We start from the raw sequence: 21,502 nt of genomic DNA on the forward strand, positions 1-21,502 counted from the left end.
ATAAATAATAGGTAAGTTTTCTTGCATTTTTTGGATAGTGGAAAAACTATTGAAGGAACTAAGAAAGCTATAAAACCATAATTGAGGGAAATGTTTTTATAATTTTTGTACAAGTTTTGAAAGATACTTGTTTAGAAGAATATTTATGTAATATAAACTCTTAAAATAATCAGTTTATTCAATAAGTTACTAAACTCCTTTAAAAGTATATAATTATATTTTGTTATATTAATTTCAAATGCACGCAACGTGTGGGATATTATCTAGTAAGTAAAAAAAAAAAAATTAGAGAAAGTAAATTAATTGGTGAGCTCTGTGAAAACCTTCAATTTTCTTTAATAAGTAAAAAAATGAAATTAATTGGTGACTCCTTGTACATCTTCAATTTCAGAAAAATACGTAATGATTCCTTAAATTTGGTTTTACTGATTTTAAAATAAACTAATTAAACTGGTTAATTAAATAAATGGTTAGTTCGGTTTTAGTTTAGATGTTTTTTTTGGCACAACCCTAAAAACGACTACCGGCAAGTATATTAGTTAAAATGGCGATGTATTTACTTGTAATCTTGCAAAGAAGACCTATACAAGATTTGTTAAGTGTTAACCGATCTGGTAGATTCTCTCTCCGTTAAGTGTTAACCGATCTGATTGACCAACGTTGATAAAACGATAATCCAAATCTAGATTCTCTCTACTCTTCCTCATTTGTTAAGTGTTAACCGATCTGATTGACCAACGTTGATAAAACAATAATCCAAATCTGAATCGAGAGAGCTTAGAGAATTGAGAGAGAGAGAGATTAGACCTAGAAGTTCTTTTCTTTTTGTTATATGATCAGATCAACGAAGGGTTTAACATTGCCTTTATAATAAAACTAGATTAGGACCCGCCCGATGTGTGGGTTTAGAGTTTTTAAAATAAAATTAAATTTAAAAAAGAATATAAAATAAATATTTTTAGTAAGTAAAAATTATCTATAAAAATAAATTGATACACAGAGTTGTTTAATGCGATATTTGGTGTAAAAGGTGCGACTCTGCAGTTAAGACTATTAATCATGTTTTCTCTGAATGCCATCGCTCGTATGAAATTTGGGATTTATCTCCGACTCTGGTCTCGTCAAAAGGTTTTCCATATGAGCCGGTGTACTTGAATTTGGATTTTGTATTCTGGAGGGGTACCTCTCAACAGGGTGATCCTGATCAACTTCTTCAATTACCATGAATTTTATGGGCAATCTGGAAGTCCATAAATAAATAAGTTTTTCAAGGTTTAGAGATCAATGCGAATGATATAAATGCTCAGGCTTTGGGTGATACGTTAGCCTGGGAAGAGACGCTCTCTTTTACGGCGGTCATGTCAGCTCCATCTCCATCTTCGGGATTCAAGATTTCTTCACCTGGTTGTCAGATTGATTTTTCTTGGAAAGCAACCAATGTGCATTCAGGATTGTGCTGGTGGTGTTGCGTTGGCGAGGAGAGAACCTTGTTGTTGGGGGCCAAGTGTCTAAGACGGAGCCCCTCCTCCCTACATTCGGAGTTAGAAGCGTTGTTGTGGGCCATGGAGCGGATACATGCTGCAGGGATCGCTTGTCAACATTTGGAGACTGATTGTGCTGAGTTACTCACTATTGTGCAGTCCCTGAAGATTGGCCGTCCTTCTCCAACCTGCTTGATAAGTTTAACTCGCTGGAGTTCTTCCCACTATTCTATATCTCTTGGATCCCGCGTGCGTCAAATACGAAGACAAATTGTCTTGCCCGTATTTCGCGTTCTCTTATCTCTCAAGTTCTCTTATTTCCTTTTAATTTATTGTTTGGTTGAAAATTAAAAGTAAATAGATATACTTTTAGTTAAAAAAAAATTGTTGTAGATGAGTTCAAAGCTATTAAAAGAAAATTAAATTTAACAAAGAATATATATTTAATTCTTTTCATAAGTTAAAATAATGTATAAAAGTAAAGAGATAAACTTTTATTTATAGAAAATAGTTGTTGTTTTTTTACTATAATACACTAATGTATATCCATTTACAAATCTTCTATATACATTACCACTAAAAGTGTATTTGTACACACAAATATATTTTACTGTTAAAATATACTCTTTAGTCTTCACTACTACCAACAAATTGTCTTTATGAACACATTAAATAACCTATTAAATGTCTCTTCACTTTAACATTTTTATAGTTACAAAAACGCATAGATAACAATAACAGTCTTTTTGAATAAATTATTACAATAGCAGTCTTTTTGAAAAACATATACGTTAATATTACATACTCCTATCTTATATATTACAATAACCGTCTTTTTGAAAAAATTATTTGATTGGTGAAAAAAATATGAGACGATCTATTTTTTTTTTTTACTTCAACCATCTTTGTTTTTTATGTAAAGGAGGGTACTTACATTTTTTTTAGAAACAGTAATTAATTGTATATTTTCACAATCATTTTTTTTATCTTATATAAAAAGTAAACATTTTTCTTGTAAAATTAGCAACTTAAAATTAAAATAAATAACTATATTATAATTTCAATTTTATGATATATATATAACTCCCTTATAATGATCTTTTTAAAATTTTAAAGCTATTTAAATTTTAATTTTCTTATAATTACCTTTTACTATTTTTAAAATTGTTAATAGTTTTGTTTTACATTTGAAAGTTTACAAAAGTTTTCTTTTCTTTAAAAGATTGTAAATAAAATTAGGTTTTATTTTCTCTATTTTACCTTTATATAAAACCTTTTTATGGTAGGTTTTGAATTTTTACTTTTTTTTATTTTTAAAATTTTTAATAAATTTAGAATTGACATGTGTCAACTGATACAATTGACACGTGTCACGATTTTGTTAATGAGTAACTTTGACAATAAGATACCCAAACAAATGACAATAAGTAGAACAAGAAAATATTTAAAAAAAGAAAATTAATTAGTGGGCTTTATGCAAACTTTTAATTTTCTTTGATAAGTAAAAAAGGAAATTAACTCGTGACTCCTGTCCCTTAAAAACAAACGTCTTCAATTTTAGACAGTAATAAAATATTATTTTATAAAAAAAATTTAAATTAGTATTAAAGAAAAAATTGAATTTCAGATACACATTTTTAAAAAATATAAAAATCAGTTGTGTTATAAAATCAAATCTGATAAAAAATCATGAATTTAACTCGACGTTGAGGCGAAACGAATCAAACTGATGACCTCACATATCCTAAATAATTTTTTTGACCACCAGAAAAACGGAACAATTTTATCATCATGAATTTAACTCGTTTTCATATTTAATTGATCGCTATGACCTATGTTTTTTGTGTATTTATTCCATGTTTTCTTATTCTTCATATTCTTTCTTGTCATTTTCATTGTCAAATTTTGTGGTAATTGTCATAGTTACTTTTACTGTTTGGTTATTTGTTATACTCTTTTTATTTTTCTTCCTCGTCAACTTCTCCACATTCTTCCACTGAAAAACATTTTTTTAGACTACCACACAACTTGTTAATCCATCAAACTCCAAAAACAAAATCATTTCTTTTCTCATAAAAATAAAAAATAAGATAAAAATAAAAAAAATTACTGAAAGAATATCAACTCATCTATAAAATCATACACAAAAATATATTTTACAGCTCATAAGAAATAAAAAGCACAAACGTAGATAAATAAGATAATTTATGTATTACATCTATATTTATAATATTTTAAATTTTTAAAAGGTTTCGAAATATAAAATTTGAACCTTTTAAAAAGTTTCAATATTATAACTTTTAAAAGTTTCAATATTTATAATATTTAAACTTTTAAAACTTTTAAAAATTTGAAATATTCTAATATATTTTTGAAACTTTTAATGTTTTAGTTTGATCAAATAAAAAACTGGATCAAACCGAATAAAACTATTAAACTGGGACGCCTGATAAATCAAGCTTTCCTGCTCATTCGTTGTTGAAATCATATTAATCTTATTTATAATGGTTCTGAACCATTGTCTAAAAATTTTCTAGCCGATGTGGGATATTGTACATAATTCTTTTATTTCCATAAATTTAAAATTTTTCTTTTTCTAAAAAATTCTGTAAATTTAAAAAATGTTAATGAATGGCATGTCAAATCCTGATAGGATGTTTAAAATAATTCTTAATATTGAAAATTCTGGAAAATTTTAAAAAATGTTAATTAGTGAGATGACTTATCTCTATTGGTGGTTTAAAATCCTAGGTGGACAACTTAAGAGGGCGTCGAGGAGAGGCGAATCAAACTGATGACCTCACATATCCTAAACAATTTTTTGACCACCATAAAAACGGAACAATTTTATCATCATGAATTTAACTCGTTTTTATATTTAATTGATCGCTATGTTCTATGTTTTCGTGTTTTTTATTCCATGTTTTCTTATTCTTCATATTCTTTCTTGTCATTTTCATTGTCAAATTTTGGGGTAATTGTCATCATTACTTTTACGGTCTGGTTCTTCGTTATACTCTTTTTATTCTTCTTTCTCGTCAACTTCTTCACATTCTTCCACTAAAAAACATTTTTTTTAGACTACCACACAACTTTTTAACCCATCAAACTCCAAAAACAAAATCATTTATTTTCTCATAAAAATAAAAAATAAGATAAAAATAAAAAATTAATGAAAGAATATCAACTCATCTATAAAATCATACACAAAAATATATTTTATAGCTCATAAGAAATAAAAAGCACATGAAGTGACCTTAATGCACTGGCCAATGGTAAGTCCTTAATGCACAAGACACCAGCACACCTGGGATCGAGTCCCGCTCCCAACGAATGTAGGGATTTGGCTAATGGGCCGGCCAGTTGTGGCACAAACGTAGATAAATAAGATAATTTATGTATTACATCAATATTTATAATATTTTAAAATTTTAAAAAGTTTCGAAATATAAAATTTGAACCTTTTAAAAATTTAAATATTTTAACTTTTAAAAGTTTCAATATTTATAATATTTAAACTTTTAAAAATTTGAAATATTCTAAGGCTTAGTTTGTTTGGTGAACTAACATAATATCTGGATACAGCATCAAGACGCAATATCTAGATGATGTTCGTTTGTGTTATTGGTTCATGCATCCATAAATTGTATCTGGATGCAATTATGTTTGTTTTGTAATTTCATATCTTAATCTCGATACAATATATATAAAAGACCAAAAAAACTCTTTTATTTATGTTGAAGATGTTTTAGTGGTTTTAATTTATTGATTTTTTTAGCTTATGTTCATATTAGTTTTAAATAAATATTTTAAAATGAGATTTTGTGTTTTTAGTAAAAAAACGAGATTTTACATTTTTTGCGGAAAACGTGATATTGCAGTTTTAGCGAAAAACGTGATTTTGCAATTTTGGCGGAAAAACATAATTTTGTGTTGTTGCGTTTTTTGGCGGAGAACGTAATTTTGCGAGTTTGGCGGAAAAACGAGATTTTGCGATTTTGGCGAAAAAATGTAATTTTGCGTCTTTTGGCGGAAAACGAGATTTTGCGGTTTTAGTTGGAAACGAGATTTTGTGGTTTTGGCGGGAAAACAAGTTTTTGCAGCTTTGGCAGGAAAACAATTTTTGCGGTTTTGGAGGAAAAACGAGATTTTGCGGTTTTGGCGAGAAAACGAGGTTTTATGGTTTTGGCGGGAAAACGAGTTTTTGCGGTTTTGGAGGAAAAATGAGATTTTGTGGTTTTGGCGAGAAAACGAGATTTTACGGTTTTGGCGAGAAAGCAAGATTTTATGTTTTTGGCGGGAAAATGAGTTTTTTTGCGGTTTTGGAGGAAAAACGAGATTTTGCGTTTATGGCAGGAAAACGAATTTTTTGTTTTTGGCGGGAAAATGAGATTTTGCGATTTTGGCATGAAAACGTAATTTTGCGGTTTTCGCGGGAAAACGAGATTTTGCGATTTTAGCGGTAAAACGAGATTTTGATGTTTTAGAAGAAAAACGAGATTTTGCGTTTTTAGCGGGAAAACATGATTTTGATAGGAAAATGTAATTTTGCGGTTTTAGCTGAAAAATGTAATTTGCGGTTTTAGTGAGAAAACAAGATTTTGCGGGTTGTTGGGTGAAGAATTGAGATTTTAGGGTTTTATGTATATTAGAATTGAGAAAAAAATATTTTATAATTATTTACTGAAAATAAAGATATTTTGGACTTTTACCAATTACGGATGAGTTTATCTCATTCAAACTCTCCAAAAAAACTCATTCAGAAATTCAGCTTTTTTTAGATTAGTTTTCAAAACTCATCCAAATACCTAATCCAATTCATTTCTTAATTGTCACTAAACGAACAATAAGATGCATCTGCGTCCAGATATTGCGTCTCGTTCACCAAACGAACAACACCTAATATATTTTTTGAAACTTTTTAATGTTTTAGTTTGATCAAATAAAAAACTGGATCAAACCGAATAAAACTATTAAACTGGGACGTCTGATAAATCAAGCTTTCCTGCTCATTCGTTGTTGAAAACATATTAATTTTATTTATAATGGTTCTGAACCATTGTCTAAACTAGCCGATGTGGGATATTGTAGATATTTTTTTTTATTTCCATAAATTTAAAATTTTCCTTTTTCTAAAAAATTCTGTAAATTTAAAAAATGCAAATGAATGACATGTCAAATCCTGATAGGATGTTTAAAATAATTGTTAATATTGAAAATTCTTAAAATTTTAAAAAATGTTAATTGGATTAAAATTATATATGATTGATGACGGTAATGAAATATTATCTTATAGAAAATTTAGATTACTATTAAGGAAAAAAATAAATTTCAGATACATATTTTTTAAAATATATATAAATCAGTCGTGTTATAAAATCAAATCTAATAAAAAAATCATTAATTTAACTCACATCCAGGCTAGGCGAATCAAATTGGTGACCTCACATATCCTAAACTAATTATTTGACCACCAAAAAAACGAAACAATTTTATAATCATGAATTTATCTCATTTTTCATATTTAATTGATCGCTATCACCTATGTTTTCGTGTTTTTTTATTCAATGTTTTCTTATTCTTCATATTCTTTCTTGTCATTTTCATTGTCAAATTTTATGGTAATTAACATCGTTACTTTTACCGTCTGTTTCTTCGTTATACTCTTGTTCTTCTTCTTCCTCGTCAATTTCTTCACATTTTTCTACTGAAAAACTTTTTTTTAAGACTACCACACAACTTGTTAACCCATCAAACTCCAAGACCAAAATAATTTATTTTCTCATAAAATTTGTGCAATTTATGCAGACCAGCATAGTCAACACATGCACCCAATTATTAATAATTTCATCCATATGCTTATTCGGTTTTAGATCCACACATATTGAAACTTCTCAAACCAAAATCCTTACTTTGCAGAGAAAGTAATATGAACACATGTATAGTTAAAACAATATTTGTGCTTTCCATCGATCTTTGTTCTTTAAACTCAAATAACATCAAATCAAGGTCTTGTGATGTCAATCCATCTTTCTTAGACTTAAAAATAAAGTTTTTACTGCAAAAGTATCAAATCATTTGTAAAGTCATACACAAAAACATGTTTTACAGTTCATAAGAGATATAAAACACAAACGGAGATAAGTAAGATATTTTCAAGATATTAAAAATTTGATATATAATATTTAGTAATTCTTAAACTTTAATTTTTTAATAGAGATTAAATATTTAAAATATTTTAAACTTTAGATGTAGTTTAAATATTTGTAACATATTTTTTTAGAGTTAAATAGTAATGACACTTTAACTTTTTATAGAATTTAAATTGTTATAATATTTAAAAATTTTATGGAGGTATTTATAATATTTTTAAACATTCTATAATAAATATTTAAATTTTAAAATTTTAAATTATAAATAAATCAAATAAAACTTTTAAATTTGGAAACCTGATAAATAAGCAGAAATCAAGAAAACTTGATAAATTTATAGTTTAAAACATATTAGTTTTATTTATAATGGTTCTCAACCATTGTCTAAAATTTTCTAGCCGATGTGGGACGTTGTACATATTTCTTTTATTTCTATAGATTTTACTTTTTCTTTTTTTTTTCTAAAAAATCTTAATAATATAGATTACTACTATATTTACAAAAATGTTATTAGTGAAATATCTAATTCTTATTGGCTTTTTAACCTTTTGAAAAGTTTCAATATTTATAATATTTTAAACTATTAAAATTTAAAATTTATAATATTTAAAAACTTTTTAAAAGCTAAGAACGTTTAAAAGTGTCAATATTTATAATATTTAAACTTTTAAAATTGTTAAATATTATAATATTTTTTGAAACTTTTAAAGCTTTCAAATTGATCAAATAAAAAACCAGATTAAACCGAATAAAACTTATAAACTTGGACGCCTGATAAATCAAGCTTTCCTGCTCATTCGTTGTTGGAATCATATTAATCTTCTTTATACTAATTCTGAACTATTGTCTAAAAATTTTCTACTCGATGTGGGATATTGTACATAGTTCTTTTATTTCCATAAATTTAAAAATTTTTCCTTTTTCTAAAAAATTCTAGAAATTTAAAAAATGTTAATGAATGACATGTCAAATCATGATAGGTTGTTTAAAATAATTCTTAATATAGAAAATTGTGCAAATTGTAAAAAAATGTTAATGAGTGATATGTCAAATTTCTATTGGTTGTTTAAAATCCTAGGTGGACGCCTTAAGGTGCTTCTTTTATTTCCATAAATTTAAAAAAAATTTCTTTTTCTAAAAATTCTGGAAATTTAAAAAATGTTAATGAATAATATGTCAAATCATGATAGATTGTTTAAAATAATTCTTAATATAGAAACTTCTGCAAATTGTAAAAAAATGTTAATGAGTGATATGTCAAATTTCTATTGATTGTTTAAAATACTAGATGGACGCCTTAACTAGCTTATAGTTTCTACAAAGTATAGATGTAATGATTCGTTAAATTTGGTTTTACGGATTTTAAAAGAAACTAATTAAACCGGTTTATTAAATAAATGGTTCATTCGGTTTTGGTTTAGGTGTTTTTTTGTTGGCATAACCCTAGTTAAAAAACAAACTACTCTCATCTGGCCCATTATAAGCCCAATAGTGAAAACGACGACGTAAAAATGAAATTTGCAGATCTTAAAACTAGGAAGGGCTCCGTCTCGTTCTCTCGGGTCTAAAACAAATAAGCGACGTTCGAAGAATTTGGTGAGCCAGTTGAAACTAGCGCCGGTCTAGTTCAAACAGTTCGTTTTTGGTAAAATCTCAATTTCCCTCCAAACTTTTCATTCTAAAACTTTTTGAATCTTCCCTCTTTATCTTCTTTCTCTCGACTCGACGACGGATCTGAGCTTTTCGATTTCTCTGGTTTGACGACGTTGATTTAGGGTTTCCTTTTCCGGTAAAATTTCTCCCTGCTTTTGTTTCTGAATTCAATTTAATTTTATAATTTTTGTCATATGATTTGGTTTTGGTGAGTTGATTGATTCAGATTTTAAGATGTTTTAAGTCATTTTGGTGTTTGTAGGAGTCTGTTATAGCAGAGGTTATAGTATTTGTGTTGTTGAAGAGGATGAAGCGTAAAAGAGGACATAAGAAAGGGACCAAGTCTAAGAAATCCAAGTCTGGTGACTTGATTGAGTCTAACGAAAACGCGGAGACTCAAACTTCAGAGCAGAGTTCTGAAGGTCCTGTTGAGTGTGAGAACAGTGAACATGATGAATCTACTAGAATGGAGGTTGATGCTCCTTCTTCTACCGGGAGTGGTAATTCACCTGTTGCTGCTAGTGTAGATCCAGCGGGGAAGCCGGTTGCGCGTGTTAAGGTTAAACTGAAGACTTCGAAAGCCCCAGAACCCGATGAGATATTGCGTGATGTTGTTGGTAATGATAAGAGTAGTTCTCTAGCGGTGTCTGTAAAACCTGATGAGAAAAAGGAGGAGTTGGTTCCTGGTTTGCCTGAGAGAAGGCCTGTGTTTCTGAATGTTTACAGGAAAACCAAAGGTATAAAGATTAAGACTTCAAAGGCGCTTGATGGATCTAGCTCAGTTACTGAGAAGAGTGCGGATGCTGTCAAGGTTCAGGATGCAGTAGTGCTTCAAAAGGAGACGAAAACGCCTGATGAGAAGCCTCAAGCCAGTAAGAATGAGCCAGAAAACACACCGATTTCTTTGCAGAAAGAGGAGAAGAAGACTGATCTAAATTCACGATACAACAAACAAGAACTGGAAGATTCTCTTACTGTATGCTCAGATTTATCTACTTAATGTTTTGCTCCTTTTTTTAAGGTACCAACAGTTCGAGTTGAATACCATGTCTAATGCGCCTTCTCTGTGTTACTGTTGGTTTCATATTACTCTAGGTGATCAAGAAGATTATGAAGATGGATGCTGCTGATCCTTTCAATGCTCCTGTCAACCCAGAAGCTCTTGGAATTCCTGTAAGTGCAGAAATAGTTACATCTTTGTTGGATAAGTTCACCTTTTTAGGGAGTCCTGTTACATCTTAATTGTCCCTTGTGACTTTTCAGCTATACATTTGTTATAGTAGGTAGAACTCCTTGACATGGTTTTTGTTGAACTTCGTAGGTATATAGTTCTATATAGTTTTGCAGTCTAATTACTTTTCTCGTGAACAAACGGAATCATTTTGGTCTCAGTTGACAAATGCTCTAGTACATGAACTAGATTTATTATTTAGCTCACCACAGGGATCTCACATTTTTCTTTCAGTATGTGGACAAAGGAAGCCTACTTCTTTATTTGCGTGTAACTGGACCAGATTGGATGTATCTATTAGGCTTAGGATACAAATTGTCTCTTTCCGTGGGGAATAAATTTGGCATTTTGGTTACTGCAAAATTTTAAGAGCTCTTATGAGTTATGATTTATATTCTTACTATCCAAATGAATAATGAAAATATTACCATGTTGTGTGACTTCCTTTCTCCTGTCATGAAACTTCAATATGGGATGTTTTCTCCTACATTCTTCCTATCTCTTCTATGCTCTTTGCTTCTAAAGGGGTGTAACTTTTTTTTCTGGTTATGTAATTAGGACTACTTTGATATCATCAAGACACCTATGGATTTTGGAACAATATGCAACAATTTCGAGAAAGGCAATAAATATATGAATTCTGAGGATGTTTACAAGGATGTCCAGTACATTTGGAATAACTGTTCCAAGTATAATAAGAAAGGTGATTATATTGTGGATCTGATGAAGCGAGTGAAGAAAAATTTCATGAAATACTGGACTGCAGCAGGGTTGTATACTGAGCAATCAGCAGGTATTACTAACATTTATCTTCTCCATGTATAAAGTCTTGTGGTGAAGCATTGTTTAATTGGTAGCTACAGCTCTCTCCATAGAAAATTATGTTTCTGGTTCCCTTGGCATATATATTAGACATTGTGAACATATTCAGAAACCCTCTGCTTCTCATGCACTATATGCGTCTAACAATGGTCATTGTTGATTCTATTGAATGAAATATCATTGTTGAAATGCTTCTAGCCGCATTTTAGTAATAAGCGGATAGGAACTATCTTCGTTTAAAATCTTGCAGTGGCATAAACATCTGATATATCCATCCCGAGCTTTTAGAAAAATGAGTTAATCTTGAATGCAGTGGCATAAACATCTGGCTACAATTACCGCCTTACGTCTAGTTTGCATTGTTTTGTCAGTTTTAATTCTTTGATAGGTTTCCAATTTTAAAGATGTAATAACCTATATGTAGGAAGTACATGTGGCCATTATAAAGAAAAGAATTCCATGCGAAACCAAAGCATCAAGAGAAATGTCAATACTTTATGTGCAAAGTGTTCACAATACAGTACACTACTTGAGTGTGTCTATCAGCTATGCATTTAGGTACTTATAATTATTTGGTTTATTTGTTTATCAGGAGAAAATACAGACGATGGTGGGAAGACATCCATCAAAGGCAGTCAATCAAAGCAGAAAAGCCATAAACGCCATGGGTATGTCGCTGAAAATTTTCTTCCTCTGATATGTAGGGCCTCATATTCATATATAATGTGTATCATAAATCTTCTAGGTTATAAGCAAGAGGTTATCTTTTACAAAGCTATTGGAACAATATCTGCTGCCCCATAGACAACCTTAGTCAATGGTTATAAAGGCTGATATTTTGTAGCTTAATTTAGGTTTCTTTTCGCCAAAATGTATTCTGTAGCCTAGTCCATACATCTTGCATTTGTTTTTTAATTGGTAGAATACTTTGGCCTCCAAAACTGGCGACTGAAATCAGTTTATCATACATAGTCATCATTTTCGTTTGCAGAAGGCACCACAAAAGTGATTGCATGTGTGCAGTATGTGTTTTGAAGCGCCGTAAAAGAGAACGTGAACGAGATACTCAAGGACATTCTGGAGTACAAGAGGTTAGTAATCTGTTTTGCTTACATGACGCACACATATATCTGTAGGCGTGAAATGTGTAAACTTTTGTGACTAGTATTAACTTTAATATCTCTTTCTTGAAGGAATCTTCACCGGTGGGAAGTCCATCTGTGGGTAATTCATCAATAAACATGGGTGATGAGCAGGACATGGATACTGATGTCGAAAACAAAACTGAACAAGAAAAAACAGAAATCGTGGAACTAGATAGTCCGGTGTCAGAGAAACAAAGAGTGACTGAAAGTAAACAAGAGGTGGAGGAGGATGAGAACGTAGAAGTGGAGAGTGAAAATAAAACCGAAACTAAAGTAGAGGATAAGACTCAATCGATTGATAGATCAATGGAAGAGACTGGTGATGAACCAGTGACTAGTGCTGCAGAGAAATTGGTTGCTTTAGCTTCTGTTGTAGGTCCAAAATCGACTCAGAATGAAGAGGAAGAGAAGGAAAAACAACTCCAAGAGCAAAAGGCATTTTTTCCCCCTTCTCTTTTGTTATATATATCAGAGAAAGATAGTTTGAAGCTTATGATGTTTTGATTAAAAGCACAAATTGAGGTAACTTGTATTATTTCGTAAATTGCTGAAACGGCAGGAGTTGGAGCGAAAAGAATGGAGGATGAAGATGCAAGAGAAGTTCGAAGTCAGAAACCCGCAGCTTCTAAGTCTCTGTGAGACTCTGTTCCCTAATGACAACAACCATACGTCCGTGTGGAACGGACCTCACTCACTGTTTAAACGTCGAGGAGGTCCAAATCGTAGTAGTGCTTTACACAAAGCAGTGGAGGCACTGATGAAGTAGTGAGGATTCAAAATGTAACATAAGTGTTTAGCTATCGTTTTTCGATTTGCCTGTTATAGATATGTTTTAACATTCAACACCAATCACCATAAGCATCTTTGTCATTGTAAACAGAACATAAAACTCTTATGAATTCTAAGATAAATCAATTCCTAGTATTGACTACCATGAAATGCTCAAACAACTAAATACGTATGGGAAAGAAAGCTTCAAATTTGTTATGTCCACACCGACTTGGACAACTGAAAATAGAGGGACCACAACAATATACATTAGAGGTAAAAGTAAAAATATATATATTTAAAAGGGGCATTTGTTTAATTACTTGACATTTCGTTTCCCTCTCTCTCTCGAGTCTTCTTCTTCTTTCAACTTCTGAAACTGAATCAAGTATTTTTTTTTTTTGATTCAAATTCGTTAGATTCGTCGGAGATAGGTTCCGATTAGGGTTTTGAAATTTCCGATTTCGATTAGGGTTTTGAAATTTCCGATTTCGATTAGGGTTCTTCGTCAGAAAATGGAGACGGCGATGTTTAGTTCGGCGAGTAGTTTACTCGCAATGCTCAACGAAACCCATCCTTCACTGAAACTTCAAGCGCTCTCACATCTCAATAGATTCGTTCATCAGTTTTGGCCTGAGATCTCCGCTAGTCTCCCGATCTTGTATTTTCTACTCCTTTTTTGAGGCTTATCTTGTTCCTCCTGCTGCGAATCCCCGGAAAAAAATGTTGTTGGACTTGGATGATTTTGGAATTTTTGAGTGCTTTGTTTCTTGATTTAGGGTTTTGATAAGAATTGAGAGCGATTAGGTTAGGAATTACTATATTCAGAGAGTTTCTTGTGTAGATTTTTGAGTGAACATTGTAATCTGAGTTTGTTTTATGACACACAGAGTTCTTCCTGAATATGGTAATTATGCTTATTGATTATGACTGTACTTGTTTTTAATACTACTATGAGTTTGAGGTCTTAATTACATTGATGACTCAATAGTCTTATTTGTTGTTGTTGTAGAGAGTGTTTATATGAAGATAAAAAGTTCGATCAGCATCTAAGACAGCTTGCTGCATTGCTGATCTCTAAGGTATAGTTTAGCTTCTGTTTAACTTACATGATTAGTTGAGCTTAGTAGAAATTTCAGGGCTTGACGTTCTTTTAATCGAGTTATGAGATTTTTTTTTTAATTCATGATGATTGTTAAATCTTGTCTCAGGTTTTCTTTTACTTGGGTCAGCTTAACGATTCATTGGCCTATGCCCTTGGAGCTGGATCTTTGTTTGATGTTCCGGATGGATCCGATTATTTTCATACGCTTCTAGGTAAGGCTTGTGAAGCCTGTTGCCATGTCCTTTTTTTTCTCCTAAATCTGTGACAGTAGAATTTAGCTATGACTGTAGTATATATATATAGGTCAAGACCATACCAAACTGATTCACTGCAAGAATAAGCAAAGAACTAAGACCTGTATTCTTTTAACCAATAAGCTTGTGCTCCAAGAAATAATTATGCAGAGACATGTTAAGACTTGACTGTTAATAAATGTTTGATGTTGAATGTTTACTGATCAGATGCTTATGGTTTCTTTTCAGCCAAAGCAATAGATGAGTATGCTAGTCTCAGATTGAAGGCAGTCGAGTTAAATGAGACGGTGGACATTGATCACAGATTGGAGGCTATTGTTGAAAAAATGTTGGAAAAGTATGGAATGCCTGATTTTTTAATCTTCTGTCTTCTTAGTTTTTCAGTTCTTACATGGTTTATCTGTTTGACAGATGTATTAGTGATGAAAAGTATCAACAAGCCATGGGTATTGCTATAGAATGCCGGAGATTGGATAAGTTGGAAGAAGCTATAACAAAGAGCAAAGATTTTCAGAGAAGTTTATCTTACTGCATCAATGTTTCTCACTCTTATATCAACCGCAGAGACTATAGACATAAGGTGAGTCTGGTGGCTACCTTTTATTTTATTTCATTATGGAGTATGTTTATGATACTATTGAGTGATTAGAATCCATCTAATTTTATCTTCCCTAGCAAATATTATGGTCATGTAGTCCCCATATTGTATCTTGCATCCTTTATGTCTTTATCTGTAACTCAAAATCCTGTTCTAGTTTTCGTATTATATTCTCAAAAATATTTTCTAGGTGATCTTATAGAACCTTGATTGTTGCAGGTTTTTCGATTACTTGTTAATGTCTACCGGAAGCTGGCTCCTTCTGATTATTTGAGTATTTGTCAGTTGCTTATGTTCTTGGATGAACCACATGCTGTTGCAAGCATATTGGAGAAGCTTCTTCGTTCAGAGGACAAGGATGAAGCTTTACTGGCATTGCAAATCGCTTTTGATCTTGTAGAGAACGAGAACCATGGATTTCTCATGAGTGTTAGAGACAGCCTTCCAATTCCCAAGATCCTTCCTGTAGTAGCAGTTCAAGCTTCTGAAACCTCTACCGCTCAGAGGGAGAACACTGCAGGGAATCTCCAGATGACGGATGAAACAGATCCCGCAGATGCTGTGTACGCTGAGAGGTTAACAAAGATTAAGGGAATTTTATCTGGAGAGACATCAACACAGCTGACCTCCCAGTTTCTTTATAAACATAACAAGTGAGGCAGCTGTGTTTTAAATGGCGAGAGGCAAGGTGAGGCGACAGAGGGTAGGTTTGGCGCCCTGCGTCTAGGCGAGATTCGCCCCACGCCTTTGGTGTATGAGGCGCAACTGCACAAACAGACATAAGGTTAGTCATAAATCATCGATTCCTTACCATGTAAGCACAACCTGAGTCTAAAACCAATAGCTTATCATTTGAAATTGAAACATAGAGAAAGAGAGAAACCCAATAATAGTTATAACAGAGATTTGAAAACAAAGGAAAAGCCAAAGCCAAAGCCAATCATGAGTCTGAAACAGAGAAATGAAAACAAAGTAGAAGCAAATTCAACGAAAGTTTAAAACTTAAACACAAAGCCTAAAAATCCGTCTCATCATCATCAAAAGTTTAGGGCTTCTAGCAATAAATTCACGGCAATCAACAAAATCATTCTAGAAACATTTTAAGTAAGCAAATATTGAGAAAATATTGAGAAGATATTGAGGTTTAACCATATATTACCTATTACAATTGCAGGCGCTAAGCGAGATGAGGCGGGCTCCATGGCAAGGCGTCCCGAAGCGAGCGCCTTGGGTCTACCGCCTGGCCTCGTCTACTAGAGGCGCTACACCCTTATAATCACCTCGCCTCTCGCCCAGGCGCGCCTAGGCGACGCTTTTTTAAACACAGTGAGGCAGTGAATTTCCCTTTTAGATTTTTATATCTCGATAGGATATTCTTTTTCCTAAGTCATTTCTTCCAGATAGTAACATGCTTCAGCGATGGCCATTTCTTTTTCTGTAGATCTTTCCTGTTTATCATGGAGACAAATGAACAGTCTGTTGAATCGTGGTGTCAATCGAATGGTGCTGCAATATATGGTAATGCGATAATGCATGCTGGAACAGCAGAGGACACATTTTACGAGGAGAATTTGGTAAAAATATTACTATCCCTATCACTTTTTACTTGTTTCAACATACATGGCGCAGCAAAGTATATAACCTTCTTATTATTTCCATTCATTTTTGGATTGGTAGGTTTGGCTAAGTAGGGCCACCAATTGGGCTAAGTTTAGTGCTATAGCGGGATTAGGTGTTATTCATAGAGGTCATCTACAACAAAGTAGGTCAGTGATGGCTCCATATTTGCCTCAAGGAGGAGCAGATGGTGGTGGGAGTACTTACTCTGAAGGTGGTGCTTTATATGCCCTTGGCATTATTCATGCCAACCATGGCGAGGGAATCAGGCAATATCTTCGTGATAGCCTACGAAGTACTGATGTTGAGGTAACCTTATCTTTCTTCAAGATAGTCTTTTTGTTATATCACCAGAGAATATAGTATTTCTCTTAGAGCATTAATTTTTTATCTGGAAATATATTGATGCAGGTTATTCAACATGGATCTTGTTTAGGTCTTGGTTTGGCATCCTTTGGGACAGCTGATGAATACATATATGAAGATATAAAAAAAGTGCTATACACTGACAGTGCAGTTGCTGGTGAAGCTGCCGGCATCAGCATGGGTCTATTATTTGTTGGAACTACAACAAATAAGGCAAGTGAGATGCTCGCTTATGCTCACATGACCCAGCATGAGAAGATAATAAGGTAATTTTAAGTCTGGGGATATTTCTGGTAAGTTCTTCAAAATGTTTCATTAATCATGTTTTTGTAGGGGACTGGCTCTAGGAACAGCTCTCACAGTATATGGTAGAGAAGAGGGAGCAGATACTGTGATTGAGCAGATGACTAGAGATCGTGATCCTATCATTCGTTGTGGTGGAATGTACGCACTGGCAATGGCTTACAGAGGAACTGCAAACAACAAAGCCATGCGTCAACTTCTGCACTTTGCTGTCTCTGATGTCTGTGACGATGTCAAAAGGACTGCTGTTCTCGCACTTGGATTCATCTTATACTCTGATCCAGAGCAGGTCACTCCATATTTCCTTTGTCTCAATAACATGTTGACTCTATATTCTGTTTCTCTAGTCCCTTCAGGGCTCTTGTTCTCAGATTCACTCATAATGGGTTTGCTGAATATTTCAACTGTAGACTCCCCGTATTGTATCCCTGCTTTCCCAGTCGTACAATCCGCATGTCCGCTATGGCGCAGCTCTTGCCGTAGGCATATCTTGTGCAGGAACTGGCCTGAGTGAAGCGATATCCTTGCTGGAACCACTTACATCAGATGTGGTTGACTTTGTTCGTCAAGGTGCTATAATTGCCATGGCCATGGTGATGGTCCAAGTTAGTGAAGCAAGCGATTCTCGCGTTGGAGCATTTAGGTTAGTGAGCTCTGATCTATTCAGCAATAACATGCAGATAAAATTCTACTTCTGAAAATTTCTCATTCTTATATCTCTGGTACACCAAAGTTTGACTATGTTCTGTATCTTTTGTATTTTTTTGAGAGGGATATATCTGGTAGACTAAACTTTGACCTCTTTTTTGCAGGCACCAACTTGACAAGATTTTACCCGACGAGATTCCAGATGAAATGAGCACTATTACGGGATCATTTTTGGCTTCAGGTATTCTTGAAGCTGGTGGAGGGAATGTGACAATACGACTTCTCTCTAAGACAAAACAAGACAAAGTCACTGCGGTTGTTGGCCTTGCAATCTTCAGCCAGTTTTGGTATTGGTACCCGCTAATTTATTTCATATGCTTGGCGTTCTCACCAACCGCGTTCATTGGTTTGAACTATGATCTCAAATTCCCAAAGTTTGAATTCATGTCGCTCGCAAAACCATCTTTGTTTGAGTATCCAAAACGAACTGCGGTTGTTACCTCCAACACCGCCGCAAAATTACCAATTGCCCTGCTTTCAACCGCGGTGAAGGCTATTAAATCTAGGGATATAAACAAGACTGAAGCAGAGCAGAAGATTATCGCTGAAAAAGCAGCCAGTGCTGAAAAGTCTTTCAATGAAAGTGGAGCTGGAAAAGGCAAGTCATCAATTGAGAAGGTAACAGACACTATGCAGGTATAAGCAATCAAACTATTAACATCATCTAAACGCCAATGCAAGATCACCAATCTGCACCTGCTGTCTTATGTTATGAATAGTATCTGTCTTGAGTCTTGATTATAAGTAGACTCTTACGATAGATTATGCATGTACTGGCAGGCTGATAGCGCAGCAACGGTGGAGAAGAAGGCTGAGTCAGAAGCAATGTTTGAGATTCTATGCAACCCGACTCGGGTAGTCCCTGCACAAGACAAATACATAAAGTTTATGGAGAGCAGCAGATACGAACCGGTGAAGCTAGCTCCATCAGGGTTCTTCCTTCTAAAGGACTTGCATCCGCCGTATCCCAAGGTTCTCTTTATGACCACCGACACACCTACTTCAACGGCTGTCAAGCAAGGATCGACGCCAGTCTGAATACACATCATGGTTTTGTTTTGATTAGTGGGTAATTGTTGGTTTTTTTTGGTTAACATGGAACAGTTTGGAGATGTGGAATTTACTACAGTTCAAGATGGTGAAGGTAAAATACTTGACACTACAGATAAACCTCAAAAAGTACTATTGGCTACATAAAGTAGATTACATCTAGTAATCACAGTCCTTTTTGTTGTCCAAGACTTCGATCTCAGAGAGGTCTGTTCCGTACCAAAACTTGGTAAGGTCACTTCCTGTCATTTCTCATCGGATGGGAAATTCTTGGCGAGCGCTGGACATGATAGGGAGGTACATCATCTGTTGTTAATCTTTGAGAAAGGAACATAGATTTTTCTTTCATCTGTTTATAAACTCGCAATGACATAACGACTAAAGATCATCTGGGTAACTATAAGATCTTGTTTGTTAAAGAGCAGATAAAGTGGATGCTTATTTCTTATTGTTGCTAGGTGTTCATCTGGAACATGGAAACAGGTCACGCTGAGACCACTCCTGACGTACATGCGGATATTATCACTGATGTTCGCTTCAGATCCAATTCAACTCTACTTGCAACAGCATCAATCGACCAAACTATAAAATTCTGGGATGCTTCTAAGGTAAAATATTTATGTCTTGTATTTTCATTGCATTCGGTTTTCTTTTGAGACTAACTGCAATGAATCTGTGCAGCATGGTTATAATTACTGCCTACGAATGGCTGGTCATAGAGCTCCGGTGATGTCCCTTGACTATCACCCTAAGAAAACCGAGTTGCTTTGCTCTTGTGATAGCAGCGGTGGAATCCGCTACTGGAACACCGATACATATTCTTCTCTTGATACTTTTAAGGCAAGCTTCACAACTTTCTCTTACCACTCTCCACCATTGAACTCTGTTTTCCAATCTTTTATACTTTCCGAGCAGGAGGAAAAAGGGTCTATTACGCAGGTCCGGTTCGAGCCACAAGATGGAAAATATCTTGCTACAGCTGTAGAAGAATTCGTGTCAATTGTGGATGTTGCTACACATAAATTGCTTTCGCAGTTAGAGGTATAAGATTTGTTGCTTGAAGTCTTTTTCAGTATAAGAAAGAGATTCACAGTATAATCTCTTACTAATCCTAATGTGTTTTTATAATTTGATGACACGAGTGTTCTTCTATCTATTAAATGTCTATGGATTTTTGATAGAGACATGACACCAATGTACTATCTATTTCCTGGGACACAACTGGGAAGTATTTAGCATCTGTCACCGTAGACTCTGTACACGTGTCGACATTAGGCACAGAAGATAAAATCTCCGAGTTAAGTTGCGATGATGGAAACAAGTTCTTCTCTTGTGTTTTTCACCCTAGCATTCCCGAACTCTTGATCATCGGTGGCTACAAGGTAAATTATATTTATCTATCTTTACATGATTCATCGCGTATTATATATATCTGATCGAATCATATGTGAACTCTTTGTTTCTGACCCAAAGCTCAAAATGTAGTTTTTATCACAAGGCATCTAACCAAATCTAGTGACAGTCTTTGAAGGTATGGGACTGGGTTACTGGCAAAATCATGTATATACCGGCGGCTCACGAAGACCTCATCCCAGCTCTCGCGGACTCGCCTTCAAGGGGAATAGTTGCGTTTGGTAGCTACGACGACTCCATAAAGATTTGGAAGTAAACAAACAGAATCAATCTTATAAGATAGATATTTGATCATACAAGCAGTAAACAGTGTACAGTATAGAGTACGAACAGTCGAACATATATACTAGTGAGGTGTGAGACTATTGTATATAGAATCCGTACGTAAATGGTGTGCATTTTTTTTCTCATTGTTTAAACTTTCCACAGACAGGCAAAAAATTTAGTATACATAATCTGTCCCTAGATAATTCTATTTTAGAATTTTAGAGAGTAGGGGAAGGCGGGAAGCTAGCCCCACAATTACTCTCATCAAGTAAATTTTGTCATCTCTAATCGGTTTGTTATACTAATATACTTAGACCTACATTTTTTTATTGGTTGCATGTCGTTTTAAATTTAACACCTTGCCACTTTTGAATTTTAACTGGTGACTTCCCTCACTTTGAAACTTGTTTGGGAAAACTTGGTCGTTAAATTCCTGAGAAGCCTGTCACGTTTAAATATTTAGGTTTAGTTTTCTTTTGAGGGTTCGGATTCCGATTTGCTTCAGGTAATTTGAAATTTTGGTTCATGAATAGTGGTTTCTAAACAAAAACCGAAATTTACTATGGACA

At 33.5% G+C, this 21,502-nt stretch overlaps 3 protein-coding genes across 7 annotated transcripts; all 3 read left to right on the forward strand.

Moving 5' to 3' along the window:
* Positions 1-9,168: 9,168 nt before the first annotated feature.
* Positions 9,169-13,418, forward strand: LOC104700882 (uncharacterized). Of its 2 annotated transcripts, XM_087458817.1 has the most exons (9): positions 9,175-9,278; positions 9,409-9,422; positions 9,549-10,262; positions 10,382-10,459; positions 11,076-11,310; positions 11,932-12,007; positions 12,331-12,430; positions 12,533-12,919; positions 13,044-13,418. In XM_087458817.1, the coding sequence occupies exons 3-9, from the start codon at positions 9,594-9,596 to the stop codon at positions 13,248-13,250; spliced, it is 1,752 nt and encodes a 583-aa protein (XP_087314943.1). In that variant the 5' UTR covers positions 9,175-9,278; positions 9,409-9,422; positions 9,549-9,593; the 3' UTR covers positions 13,251-13,418. The 2 variants fall into 2 exon arrangements, 1 of the variants encoding a protein (XP_087314943.1); XR_015562090.1 differs by having other exon boundaries at positions 9,169-9,422; positions 12,312-12,430.
* A 349-nt stretch (positions 13,419-13,767) lies between these two features.
* LOC147941142 (26S proteasome non-ATPase regulatory subunit 1 homolog B-like) lies at positions 13,768-15,834 on the forward strand. Its single transcript, XM_087458394.1, has 7 exons — positions 13,768-13,913; positions 14,265-14,334; positions 14,464-14,569; positions 14,819-14,948; positions 15,023-15,191; positions 15,429-15,784; positions 15,831-15,834. The coding sequence occupies exons 1-7, from the start codon at positions 13,768-13,770 to the stop codon at positions 15,832-15,834; spliced, it is 981 nt and encodes a 326-aa protein (XP_087314520.1).
* A 561-nt stretch (positions 15,835-16,395) lies between these two features.
* On the forward strand, positions 16,396-21,076 carry LOC104700884 (26S proteasome non-ATPase regulatory subunit 1 homolog A). 4 transcript variants are annotated; one of them, XM_087460004.1, is made up of 15 exons: positions 16,396-16,535; positions 16,651-16,783; positions 16,887-17,135; positions 17,238-17,458; positions 17,526-17,784; positions 17,906-18,138; positions 18,308-18,839; positions 18,984-19,175; positions 19,308-19,347; positions 19,426-19,550; positions 19,712-19,861; positions 19,935-20,093; positions 20,169-20,294; positions 20,435-20,635; positions 20,776-21,076. In XM_087460004.1, the coding sequence occupies exons 2-15, from the start codon at positions 16,667-16,669 to the stop codon at positions 20,920-20,922; spliced, it is 2,751 nt and encodes a 916-aa protein (XP_087316130.1). In that variant the 5' UTR covers positions 16,396-16,535; positions 16,651-16,666; the 3' UTR covers positions 20,923-21,076. The 4 variants fall into 4 exon arrangements, with proteins under 4 accessions (XP_087316130.1, XP_087316131.1, XP_087316132.1 ...); XM_087460005.1 differs by having other exon boundaries at positions 19,444-19,550; XM_087460006.1 differs by having other exon boundaries at positions 18,308-18,821.
* Positions 21,077-21,502: the final 426 nt, after the last annotated feature.

Source organism: Camelina sativa, chromosome 7, assembly GCF_030686135.1.
Source record: "Camelina sativa cultivar CO46 ecotype springtype chromosome 7, ASM3068613v1".
In the NCBI taxonomy this organism is placed as follows: domain Eukaryota; kingdom Viridiplantae; phylum Streptophyta; class Magnoliopsida; order Brassicales; family Brassicaceae; genus Camelina; species Camelina sativa.